Source organism: Mastigoproctus giganteus, chromosome 7 (genome assembly GCF_048544385.1).
Source record: "Mastigoproctus giganteus isolate SK-2022 chromosome 7, ASM4854438v1, whole genome shotgun sequence".
NCBI classification, from domain to species: Eukaryota; Metazoa; Arthropoda; class Arachnida; order Uropygi; family Thelyphonidae; genus Mastigoproctus; species Mastigoproctus giganteus.
The window spans coordinates 42390243-42404437 of record NC_143581.1 but is presented as its reverse complement, the minus strand read 5'-3'; the positions used below and the strand labels follow the sequence as shown (position 1 = coordinate 42404437).

Below are 14195 nucleotides of genomic sequence, written 5' to 3'. Positions count from 1 at the left end.
AAGGTGATAAATGGCAAAGATGATAAATTTATCACCTTTTAAAGTTGATAAATGGTAACTGAAGTTTAACATTGACAAATGCAATGTACTGCATATGGGTAGCAGTAACCTAGAGTAACGTGCCAAATGTGTGGTACCACACTCAGGGTAGTGGAGAATTAAAAATACCTGGGAGTAATTATGTAGTCAGATATGAAGTTTTCTGAGCAGTGCTGACAGGCTGCCAGCACAGCTCATAGGATTTTGTCAATGATGTACATGAATTTTGCTAGCAAGGATAAGGAGATGATTATCCCTTTGTATAAGGCAATGTTCAGGCCACACCTTGAGTACTACACAGAGGTCTGGAGACCTCATTTTAGGAAGGATGTAGAGCTGCTGGAACAAGTATAGAGAAGGGCAAAAATGAGGTTGGTGTGGAGAAGAAAGGTTGCTCTTACCAAGAAAGGCTTAAGTTCTGCAAATTGCATCATCTGGAAACTAGGCACCAGTGAGGTGATCTGATTGAAGTATATAAGGCTTTGGATGGTTTGACCAAGCTCAATGCTGATGAGATTCTTCCTCTTGCTCAGATTATGCACTGAGGCGGCATAAATTCAAATTGAGGAAAGACAGTTGTAGAATGGATGTGCAGAAATTTGCCTTTAGCTAGCAGGTGGTTGATTGCTGGAACAAACTTTCATCTGTCGTTGTGGAAGTTGATAGCTTAAATAAATTCAAGGAAGAACTGGACAAACTTGTGGAGCGGATGGATGGATGAAATGAGAAGGGTTTTTTTTTTTTTTTTTTTTTTGCTGATAATGTATAAGCTTGCTTTCTTGCATAATATGCCTCTACTAATGCTAATGATAATGTTTAAAAATAGTAAGGAGAGAATTAGTCTTGATTGGTGCAAATATGGCTGGTAACAAAAAACTGAAGCTTTTGATAATAGGCAGAAGTAAATAACCCCGATGTTTAAAAGGAGTAAAGTCATTAAAGTTGCACTACAACTACAACAAAAAATCTTGGATGAACAAGTGAAATTTTTGTACAGTGGATTTTCAATTTTGATAGAAAGATGACGAAAGAAACAGAAAAATCGTACTGATTGTTGACAATGACTTGCCCACCTTCACTCGGTAATTTCAAAACTTACAAGTGTGAAGTTTGTTTCCTCCTCTTCAAATACCTCGTCTAAATTGCAGCCAATGGACCAAGGCATTATCAAGAATTTGAAAATGTAAAACCAGACGTGATACTGAAAAAAATTATACTGAGAATAGAAATCAACCAACCTTTAGATTCTGTTATAGATTTGCGGACGTGCATATCAGAGTTTGCAAAAGTGTGGAGTCAAGATGTGACAGAAACAACAATTAAGAATTATTTCTTAAATGTTGCTAAAACAGCTATTAATGGCAATGAGAGGGATGAATCTTGGAAAGAACTCCAAGCAAGAGGTTTGATCAGTGGAAAAATTGTTTTTGATGAATTTTTAGGAATTGATAATGATGTCACAGTAGCTGAATATTCAAGTGACTCCAACATTTTGGAGAGTATTCAAAGAACTAGTGACAATATTGACGATGAGTTGGATGAAAATGAGGGCAATATTAAACCTGGCAAACATGAAATGTTAGCAGCATTTGAAACTGTGTCGAGGTCTTCACAGTGTGAAGAAAATGTTCCAGAAAATATATTTCAGTGTTTAAACAAATGTAAAATTTCGTAAAATAACCAAATATTTTACGAAATAATTCTTAAAAGTGTACTAATATATTGTGTGAATCATGCAAGTAGCCATTTAATTAATTTTTTAAAAATGTCAGAAAATTTATTCATTCTCACTTATTTTTGATTTATCTCCCCCATCTTTTACTATATTTCTGAATGTTGAATTACAGTATTTTTCATTGTTGAAAAGGTCATATTTCTTTATAATGAAATTTCTGTTTAATGAATTTTTTAAAGTGAATGATCATAGAGGTCCACTTGCATACACTTATATAAAAGAAAAATAAAAGGCCTCTTTCGTAAAAGAGAAAGTGCAGTTTAATATATTGTAAAAATATTACAATAATATATTCACAAAATAACTGAGCTGCATTGCCGTAAAATAAATCAGAAGCCAAATATTTTATTCATTATTTTAGTGATAGATGTTAATTTTATGTTAAATTTATACATTAATGAAATAAACTGTTTGTACAACCAGTTTAATACATCTAGACATTTTCATTATGTGCAAAACGATTAAGGAAAAAAGAAATGAATAAAAAATTGCAATTTTTCAACATAACTATTTTTATAAATATATTTCGTCTCAAACTGGTGTACTTTTTAAAAGCATCCATTCTATAAATTTTGAAGAGTTGTCTGACAGGTTCAAACTCATGAATCCACATGCCCAAATGAGTGAAAATTGACAAAATCACTACATTGACCTTTCAAACTGTGACCTCATATACTATAATATCTGTGGGAGTAGAACTGAGTACACAACAGTTTCACAATTTCTTTCTTCTTCAACATTTATGCACTTTTTAAACTGCAATTTGGCTGATAAGTGAATGTTATAATTATTATTTTTCTTTAATATTTATTTTCTCAATTCTCATTAGAGCAGACTTTCACTATAAATAATGGATGAAACTTAAAAGTACAACTGAGTTTTACTCTTACCATTTTCAAACTGAACTGAACTGAAAATGAATTTCTATTCATGGTGTTTTAATATGCAAATATCAAATGAATGGTTTTTAAATAGAACAGCCTGACTGTGCATCACTCAGTTTGATTGAGCTTAGATGCCAAACACACCTGAGTACTAATATTTCAATGGCACTGAGATACCATAAGTTATTTGCTGCTGTAGTAGTAATAGTGGTATGTGATGCAAGAAAGCAAGTGTACGAGCTTATGCAGCATCAGCCAAAAAAAGAAAAAAAAAAAAAAATTTACAAAACAAATCCCTCTAAATGTTTGTCCAGTTCCTCCTTAAATTTATTTAATCTATCAACTTCCACAACGACAGATGGAAGGTTGTTCCAGCAAAATTAACCACCCACTGGCTAAATGCAAATTTCCGCACATCTATTCTACATCTGTCTTTCCTCAATTTGAATTTATGCCCCCTAAGATTCGTAATCTGAGCAAGTGGAAGAATCCCATCAGAATTCAGCATGCACAACTCATTTAAGGCCTTATCACCTCAATCAGCTCACCTTACAGGTGCCTAGTCTCCAGCCATTGCAATTTGCAGAACTTAAGCCTCTCTTGGTAAGAGGATCCCTTCATTCCCCTCACCAATCTTGTTGCCCTTCTCTGTACACGCTAAAGCAAATCTACATCCTTTCTAAAATGAGGCGTCCAGACCTGTAAGCAGTACTCAAGGTGTGGCCTGACCATTGCCTTATACAGAGGGACAATCACCTCCTTTTCTCTGCTAGCAAAATTCCTTTATATATCATTGACAAAACACCATTACCTGCCCTAGCAGCCTGTCTGCATTGCTCAGAAAACTTCATTTCTGACTGCACAATTTCTCCCAGGTCTTTTTCATTTTCTACCACCTTAAGTGTAGTACCACACGGTTGGTACGTTTCTCTGGGGTTACTTTTACCCACATGTAGTACTTTGCATTTGTCAAGGTTAAACTTCAGTAGCCACTTCTCAGCCCATCTGCCCAAATTTTCTAGATCCTGTTGCAGTAGCACACTACCATTACTGTCATTAACAACCCTGCCAACCTTTGTATTGTCTGCAAACTTCAACACTAAGCCTGATTGAATTTGTGCAGTAGACAGCCATGGTTGAATAGAACTAGGCCAATCATAGGTAGTGGTAGAAATGATTCTGAATATTCAATCAAAGGTAATAAATATCCTAATATCTCAGTTACAAAAGGAATTCCAAAAGAAAATTACTAGATGACTAATCAAGATACTTGAACCCTACTGCAGATTTCTTAAAGAAATGACAGCATAATGCAGAAAGCCTCACTTCCAAGTTTGGAACTGCTTGGGATGGAATATCTCTCACCAAACTGAAGCCTGTTAGCTGCAGATAGAGAGGTTTTATTTGATGTCAAGAATAATGTCCAACATGATGTTAGTGGAGTACAGGCTATGATTTTTTTGATTCTTGATGTATGTTTATATGGAGAGTAAAGGAAAGATGCTACTGAAAGCAACCTATAAACTTTAAGGAGAGGGACTATGATGGAGAAGATTGTCTGATGGTCTGGCAAAGCATAATGTACAATTTATAGTAAAATTCTTTCTGACACTGACTAAACAATAAAACAACTTTAATATAAAATAAAATATTGAATACAATAGAATCTCATTAATACAAAGTTCAAGGGAACCCTAAATTTTCATATTTTGTAATAATGAGATCCAGCAAAAGTGTAAAAACTTCAGTATTTTGTTTTTGTACATATCTAACAACAATAAGAAATATTAACAACAAAAATAATAAAATTTAAAAAAATACAATAAAATCATAAAAACAAAAGAAACAAAAACTTTGTCTAAGAATAATAATGATAATACAATTTTGTTTAGATTTTCTTTTATTTATAAGATTAACTAAGAAAAGAGAAACAACATAATTGATATGAAAATATAGCATGCAGTGATATTTAAAAAAATTCACTTACAAAAGTCACTGAATTTCTGTGAAATTTGGTAATATATCATATATGTTTTGTAATAACATTGCGCTATTGCATCATCCATCTCTAGCAAGCTCTCCTAGACGATATCATGTGCCCTACATGATTGAATCACCCTAGGCAGTACAAATACAGTGCATATGCCACAAGCCCAGCATTCTGTGCTATTGCAATGGCTAAGTTTTCACAATTAACACCACATAGGAAAAGTGTAGCTGTTGCATTATTCACTGTAGTCAGTCAACAGCACGACATTTTTAACAAAAATTATCAGAAAATGGCAGTCCAAACAGAAAGAAAGGAAGTGGATGTCCACCAATAGCTTCTGCAGTGCAGGACAGATTCTGGTCCATCTGTGTGTCTGAAACAGAAAATCCTCATTGACAGATCACAAAACAGCATGAGAGAAGGATACAGGATTAAGCAAGTACTGTAGCAAGTATTGCTACAGTACATAGATGCATTTTCCCATTGGGATTTGTAGCCCATTGCCCAAAAAATGAAAGTCCAATATCTAAAGTGAGCAAAAGAGCATGCTATTGGTCTGAGGACCAGTGGAAATGTGTTACTTTCTCTGATGAATCAAAATACAACTTGCATGGTTCAGACAGGCAGAAAACTATTAGACAGAGAAGAATTTCATCTCTACTGCATCATCTCCGCAGTGAAATATTCTGTATCTCAAATGATACAGGGCTGTATTTCACATAGAGAAGTTGGATGTCTTGAATTTGCGAAGGATAAGTGAATGCTGAGGTGTATAAGAATATACTTCAGACACAATCACTTTCCACAATTAGAGACTGCTATGGGGATGTTACCAATTGCATTTTTCAGGATGCCTTTGCTCCATGCCATATAGCCAAAATCATATGTCCAGTTCCTCCTTAAATTTATTCAACCTATCAACTTCCACAACGACAGATGGAAGTTTGTTCCAGCAATTAACCACCCTCTGGCTAAAGGCAAATTTCCGCACATCTATTCTACATCTGTCTTTTCTTAATTTGAATTTATGCCCCCTTAGGTTCGTAATCTGAACAGGTGGAAGGATCCCATCAGAATTCAGCGTGCTCAACCCATTCAAGGCCTTATATACCTCAATCAGATCACCGCGCAGGTGCCTAGTCTCCAGCCACTGCAATTTGCAGAACTTAAGCCTCTCTTGGTAAGAGGATCCCTTCATTCCCCTCACCAATCTTGTTGCCCTTCTCTGTACACGCTCAAGTAAATCTACATCCTTCCTAAAATGAGGCCTCGAGACCTGTATGCAGTACTCAAGGCGTGGCCTGACCATTGCCTTATACAGAGGGATAATCACCTCCTTTTCCCTGCTAGCAAAATTCCTATATATCATTGACAAAACGCCATGACCTGCCCTGGCAGCCTGTCTACATTGCTCAGAGAACTTCATATCTGACTGCACAATTACTCCCAGGTCTTTTTCATTTTCTACCACCTTAAGTGTAGTACCACACAGTTGGTACGTTTCTCTGGGGTTACTTCTACCCATATGCAGTACTTTGCATTTGTCAAGGTTAAACTTCAGTTGCCACTTCTTAGCCCATCTGCCCAAATTATCTAGATCCTGTTCCAGTAGCACACTGCCATTACTGCCATTAACAACCCTACCAACCTTTGTATCATCTGCAAACTTCGACATTAAGCCTGATATACCTTCATCAATATCACTGATAAATATACAAAACAACAGTGGACCTAACACCGAACCCTGTGGGACTCCACTAATAACATTAGTCCAAGAAGAGCAGCACCCATTGATTACCACCCTCTGTCTTCTCCCACTTAACCATCCTTTTATCCATTGTAGCAACTTACCCTTAATACCATTCTGCTCCAATTTGTACAATAGTCTTCCGTGCCCAACAGTGTCAAAAGCTTCCCTGAAATCCAAATATATGATATCAAAATTATTTTTTGCATCCAGTTCCTTTGTAACCACATCATAATATCCTATCAAATTTGTCAGACAAGACTTTCCCTTAACAAACCCATGCTGTGTCTGAATTATTGCTGCAGTCTTGTCTAGATGATCCTGCAATGCATCTTTAACCAGCGACTCCATTATTTTACCTGGAACAGAAGTTAAACTAACTGGTCTATAATTACTCGTGTCACCCTTCGATCCCCCTTTGTGAATTGGGGACACATTTGCACATCTCCAGTCTGTGGGAACCTCCCCTGAGTCCAAGGATGCTCTCATAATTATGGCTAAGGGTTTGCTTAGTTGCTTTGCCGCCTCCTTTAATATAACTGGATAGATCCCATCCACCCCAGGTGCTTTTCTTATGTTTAACTTCAACAATTTCTCTTCCACTTTGCTCTCAGTTATTACAAGATCATTAAGCACCCTGCTACAATTTGATAACCTTCTGCCATTTTCAAACCTTAATAACTCCTCATGTGTGAATGTAGATGCAAAATACTCATTCAGTTTGTTTGCTATCTGAGCAGGATCATCAACAGTTGAACCATCGATGTCAAGTGGACCAATCAGATTCACCCCCTTCCTTTTAGAGTTTATATAAGTAAAGAAATCCTTGCTGTTTTTCTTAGCATCTTTTGCCAAGAATTTCTCGTAATCTGCCTTCGCCTGCCGAACCTCCTCTGTGACCTGATTACAGATTAACTTATATCTGCCATAGGCTTCTGAGACTCTTGAAAAGTTATATGCATCCCATGCATTTTTCTTCTCTGTTACGAGTCTCATTAGTTCATTTGACAACCATTTAGGCCTAAACCTTGAACAATATTTCTTAATAGGTATGAAACTTTTAGTAGCCGCCACGATTAATTCCTTGAATGCTTCCCACTTAGAATTTACTGTTGGTAACATTGTCAGTTGATCCCACTGTACAGAATTTAAAAACTGTCGGAGACCATATGTCAACTTTTCTATTGGTACTGAAGAGTTTAAATCAGGATTCTTTAAACCACAACTTGCTTTCAGTCTCCAGAGGATTGGAAATAGGTCCATCATTTAATTCCAAGCACCAGTGCCAACACATTTTCCAGCTGGTGCTGAATTCACTGACTTTTGTGAAGGTCTTTCTAATCCTGTAGTGCATTGTTTGTAGAGTTCTTTGCATGGTGATGGTACCGATATACAATGTTAAATGCAGAGATTAACTGTTTCATCATTTAGCGATGATTATAATTGATAATTTACTACAGATATTGAGCATCTCACTTCATCACTTTACATTTTTGGCTGCAGCTGCGGCTGTTTATAGACATTTTCCATTCACTAAAGAATGAAATGACACTAGTCTGAACACTTCACAAGTGCAGCCATTCTCTTTGCTGCAGCACCTGATAAAGGCACCCCAATAATCATGTCTTTGATATCCAGTCCATTCCCTACTGCTGCAGTAGGGAATGGACTGGACCACCCTCTTTGCTGCAGCACCTGATAAAGGCACCCCAATAATCATGTCTTTGATATCCAGTCCATTCCCTACTGCCAATGAAGTGATTTCTATTTGGTTACTATTGCCATATACTAGAAAAGTTACTAATTACCATAAACTAGAACAGTTACTGGTATCAGAATACAGAAATAATTACATAAACTAATCATAATTAACTTACCCCGTAAACCTTTTCTTCCCATATACTGGGATTCTTTTATATATTGTGCTTCCCTTTCCTTTGTCATTGGCATAGAAGATCCATGAAAACTAAATGCTGAACAATATGGAAGTATTCTTTCTAAAGCCCCTTTAACATAAAACTTTTCTCCATCCTGTAATACATTTATATAATTAGAATATAAATCAAAAAATATTATTAACAGTATATGTTTACTTTTTTTTAATGAAGATTTTACTATAATAAAAATATTTCCATTTCCAGGCCACCTTCCCTTATTAATGATGCTTTGTAAACGTCATCTGAGAGAAATTAAGAGTTTAAAAGACGTGGCAAAAGAATTCAGTTTCACACCTGCTAATTAAGTTTAATATTTCTGAATGGTTATGCTCAAATCCAGGTTGGTATGCATAGGAACCCCCCAAAAACAAATGAAGTGAGATGATGCAGCCTGTGAAATGACAAATTTGTGTAACTAACTTACATTTACAGTTTCTTCACCCCCGCCCCAGTGAATAAAAAAAAAAAAAAAAAAAAACCTCAAATTGAAGAAAACTGTTTACACATCTGTGTTGAGGGGGGGTGGGGTGGGGGGGCAGAGGTAGTAATCTAATTTAACTCAGTGCAAACTGGATATGCAGATTTTTTACTACACTAAAGTGCAAAGTTATGTATACTGAACTATAATTCTAAAATTGTGGGTTATTAAATTTTATGCGATATAGCATTCCTCATATAAATACAACATGCTTTGGAAATTTTATTATTTTTTTTTCTATGTAAACCCCAAACACAAGAACCTATAGTACATAGTACCGTGCTTGGGTTGGAGGTTGAGAAGACAAAAGAAGATATTTATTGACATTGGACTTGAACTCCTGTAGACTGTAATTTTCAGGAAATACGTATGAAGGAAGGTTGTTCCAGAAAACAGCTGTTGAATGAATAAACAAGAAAGATGAAAAGTTGGTTTTGTGAGTTTGAAGGTGGACAGTAAATGGATGTTGGCTGGTGGCAGCACGTGTTCGGACTGTTTTGAAAGAGATAGTGGGAATTATAGAAGCCAATTCAGAAGAACAGTGCCCATGGAAGTATCTGTAGAAGAGGCATGCAGCAGAAATAGTACGTCTATGAGACAGTGAGTGGAGAAACTCTGTTAGAGATGACTCATTAATTAACCTAACTGCCCTCTTCTGAATGGAATCAAGAAGTCTGAGAGAGGTTTTGGGAGCACCACCCCAGATGTGGGAATAATATTCCATCGCAGGGCGGATCTGCGATTTATACAGAGTGAACAGCTGTTTGGAAGAAAAGTAACGCCAAGAGCGAAAGAGAAAACCAAGTTTTTTAGATGCAGAGGAAGCAATATTTGTAATGTGCTTGTGCCAAGAGAGATTAGAAGTCAGGGTAATCCCCAAAAGAGATATATCATTTTGCCTAGAAATCGGAGCATCACCAAAGATAAGCATAGGAGCACAAGAATCCTTTTTGCGAGACATAAGACAAGACTGAGTTTTAGAAGGATTGAAACTAAGTTGTCTTTACCCCACTGGAGAATTACCTGGAGATTGGCATTTAAGGAATTGTTAGCAGATTTTCGAGAAGTTGAAGTTGATTGAGCAGGACTAGATTTCTCAAAATGGAAAGCAATGTGCTATCATTGGCAAAACTATGGATAGGATTTCCAGTCAATGGAAGAAGGTCATTAATTTCCAAGAGGAAAAGAGTGGGGGAAAGAACTGAACCTTGGGGGACATCGGCATTAGTGGAGAAGTTAGAAGAGAGAGAGCCACCTACCATCACCCTCAGTGAGCGATCAGCGAGAAAACTGGATAACCAATTACTAAAAACAGTTGGCAAACCATAAGATGGAAGCCTGTTTAGAAGACCTTTATGTCAAACACAATCGAAAGCCTTTGAGATGTCAAGGGCAACTGCTTGTGTTTCACCAAATGTTTCCATCGAATTTGTCCATAAATGGGTAACATAAGACAGAATATCACCAGTGAATAGACACTGACGGAATCCATACTGGCGATCGTTGATCAGATGGAAGGCTTCTAGGTACTTTAAGAGTTGGCGGTTAATTGATTTCTCCATTACTTTAAAAAGAGTAGAAGTAATTGCAATGGGATGATAATTGGATGGGAGTGATTTGTCATCCTTTTTAGGAACTGGCTGGATATGAGCAAATTTCCAAGCAGAAGGAAAAATACCTTTGGAATAAGAAAGCGAAAAAAGGCAGCAAAGAATAGGAGTAAGTACAAGAGCACAGGTTTTGAGAACAAGTGGAGAAATACCATCGGGACCTGGAGCTTTCTTAGCATCAAGGTTCGTCAAAATCCTTCTGACATCCTTTTGATGGAAGACCACAGGAGGTGTTGAATGGAGTGTGTCGGGAATGGTGAGAGGTGTTTTACCAAGATCATTAATACATGAGTTGGAAGAAAAATGTATTCTGCATTTTGCATTCTTTATCCTTGGCTAAAGTGACAACAGAACCATCTGGTTTGGACAGAGGTGGGAGCAGAGATGGGCAAAAGTTGCGGCCAATAGCTTTGGCAAGAGACCAGAATGCTCAGCTACCATTAGGGCAAGAAGCAAGTTTTCTACTCTTAGCCTGTTAAAACTCTAGTTCGGACTGATTAATAACTGCTTTACAATTGTTGCAAGCTTTGGTGTAGGCAGAAAATGAAACTGAAGAATTAGAAACAAGCCAATTACGATACGCAACATTCTTCTCTTGAACAGCCTTAGCACATTTATTGGAATACCAAGGTTTAAATAAAGGATGAGATTTTAAAGTGGAGTGTGGGATAAAGGATTCCATTCCTGCAAGAATAATTCCACTGATGCAATCTGAGCAAATGTTGACATCAGAAGTTTTGAAACAGTAATCCGACCAAGGAAAAGAAGAAAAGAAATCTCGCAGGTCATCCCATTTTGCCTTCTTGTAATGCCAAATAATACAAGATTGGGAATAGCCATGAGATAAAGTCCATTGGAGAAGAGACAATCATCAAGTTGTGATCTGAAGTGCCTAAAGGACCTCTCACTTCGACTGTGCACTTAGAAGGGTTGTTTGTGAGAAAAAGATCAAGCATGTTGGCTGTATGATTAGAATTGTCCGGTATTCTTGTAGGTAAATGAACAATCTGTGCAAGGTCATTAATAATTGCAAAAGCCTCAGCATCTCGATCAGCTGGGTTGGTGTGACTAGAAAACGGAAGCCAGCTGGAGTTGTAAACATTAAAGTCACCAAGGAAAATTATCTCACTGTTAGCAAAGTTGGACAGGAGAAAGTCAAGCTGCAAAGAGAGGAAGTCAAAGAGCTCCAAGTGATCAGTGGAGTAGGGAGAACGGTAGAGACAACAGATGAATTTTACACAATGAGGTAGAGAGATTTTTTAAGCAAGAGAAGATCAAAGAGAGGAGATTCCAAATTGCCAAGTCTCTGACAGGGAACATCAGAACGGACATATGCTCAAGTACCACCTTTGAGGCGAAAGGAATCATACAACGAATAATTTGGGTATCTGAGATGAGCAGTAGTTGAATCAACCGATAACTGAGATTCTATCCAAAAAAGTACATCGGGTTTGGCAGACTGCAAGTGGAAATGGACATCGTTGAGATTAGAATTGAGACCATGTATATTTGTGAAATGAATTAGGAAGTGCTTGGGAGGTTTAGATCTTTTCGCAGATAAGCTTGTTCTATTAGTTTGACAATTCATGGTGTATTCAATAGTAAGTAAAAGTGGGTGGGACATGCTGTATGAAGTAATGAAATTTTTGGATATGGTGTATACATGGTTTGTTGTGTTGTTGTTTGTTATTTGGTTTTTAGGAGCATTAGCAACTAAGGCCATATTGCTCCGGGATATGCGGTGGTCATTCCCTGACCTTTCCGCATCCTCGGTTTTTGGTGGTGACGGGCTCGAACCCCGGTCTAATCAAGAAGCGTGTGCTACGCACTGCTGCTCCTTCCCACCTGGCTATGGAGGCGCCTGTACACATGGTAAGAATATACCCAGATCCTTGACATAACGTGGCCTTGACAATGCTCCCCGCATACACACTACTCAGACTCCCTCCAGTCACTATCTGGCAAGATTATACACTAGCTGATCCGGTTACCAAGAGAGTTACCAATAGGTTCGGTCCGGTGTACTAACTAGCGGCCAGCCTGCGAACACCGTTTTAGAGCTGTACCCTCGAAATGTAAGGAATATTGGATCTCGCCAAGATGTTCATCATAACCTCAAAAGTCATCAATCATAGTGCATAATGGAAGAGATAGGGAAGGGTTGACCAGAACGTAGCTCTAGAGACTAAAAATGGGTTCCACCACTTCAAGCCTCCAATAAGCAAAGTGGTGGCGAAAGGAATCATATGATGATGAGTCATCTATCACCTAGTACTGCCTGGTAACATAAAGGGGCGGCATTCCTCCATGTGGTGTGGTCGCCAAATGATCTCTAAACAAATAATTTTACTTCTGCAATATGTTTTTTGTCATTTTAATTTATTTATTATTGATTTTAAAGTTGATATTTAAAGAAAATAATGCAAAAACTGCTACTTCTATATATTAAAAATGTGTAGCAGAATTTATTTGAACAAATAACAGAAATAATTTTCAGCAATATTCCATAGAACTCTCAAGAAGTTCATTGTAATGGAATTTTACTATATAACAAAAACAACTGCCTCTACCTTCCCCTTGTTGCCAAAAGTGACAAATCAATTCCATATTGAACTTCAGCATCCTCTCTACCTAAGTCACCTTGGCAGGTAATTTATTCCATTGATCTACAACACACTGTTGAAGGCAACAAACTTCATGAGATCGAGTAATCTGTTGCTCCCTAAGATTTTATATTTGTGACCTCTCTTTCTTATCTCTCCTAATAATCAGAATATAACCCCTCTTGTGATGCACCTCAAATTAAGACCCCCCAGAGACATCAACTAGCTGCTAACTCTTGGTATAATTTGACCCTTTTTTTGGAATAAATGATTTTCTCTGCCTTTTAATACTGACTGATTTTCTCTGCCTTTTAATACTAGTAATACTGACACGCCCAGAACATCTGATAATATTGGTCAAAGTAACTGTCGCACATATCTCAAGAGTTCTTATCTGTTTCCCCAACTGGACATACTATCTAGATGTTCTGGGGGCAGAAACGTTTCAAGTGAGCGGGTAGCTAATGCCAGGGAAGAGACCCTAAAAAACTTCAAGGGTTGTGTTAGGATTGTTAAATATACAAGAACAGCAAGTCCTAATTATTTATATAGTAATGTTAGAAGTGTCATCAATAAAATGAGCGAATTCGAACTGCTGGTTAAAACAAGTAATGCGGACAAAATAGGGCTTACGGAAACGTGGTGCCACCCAGAAATAGGGGATGATGAGTTTCAGTATAATGTATTTAGGAAGGATAGGGTAGATAGAAGGGGTGGTGGGGTAATGCTTCTTATCAGAAGCAGCCTGTGTGTGATGATAGCTTTCCCGGATTCAGACGTTTCATGTGCTAGTATAGAATCTGTATGGTGTGAGATAGTTGGAAAAAAAGGTATAATGGGAGTAGGAGTAATCTACAGACCAGGTGATTGTGAAGATTATGACGAAAGCCTTTACATGCAAATGGAATGGGTAAGTAAGAGTCAATGTCTTATTATGGGCGATTTCAATTTGCCTCTAATTGATTGGAGAAAATGGGAAGGAAACTCGACATGGGGAACAAAATTTTTAAATCAACTAGATGACTTATTTGTATCAACATGTCAGGGAAAGTACTAGAGAAAAGAATATCCTAGACCTCATCATCACACATGAATCAGATGACATAACAGGGCTGACAGTAGAGAAACCAGTAGCAGGAAGTGATCACTGAGTTCTATGGTGGATGATGAAA

The 14195-nt window shown here is 37.3% G+C and overlaps 1 protein-coding gene across 4 annotated transcripts in view; it reads right to left on the bottom strand.

The window, feature by feature from the left end:
• The window catches only part of SPoCk (secretory pathway calcium atpase), a 461326-nt gene that overhangs the window by 90881 nt on the left and 356250 nt on the right, over window positions 1-14195 (bottom strand). For all 4 annotated transcript variants that reach the window (XM_090376865.1, XM_090376868.1, XM_090376866.1 and 1 more), the window contains exon 15: window positions 8273-8426. In XM_090376865.1, coding sequence (XP_090232991.1) covers window positions 8273-8426 — 154 coding nt within the window. The remainder of the gene's footprint in view (window positions 1-8272; window positions 8427-14195) is intronic.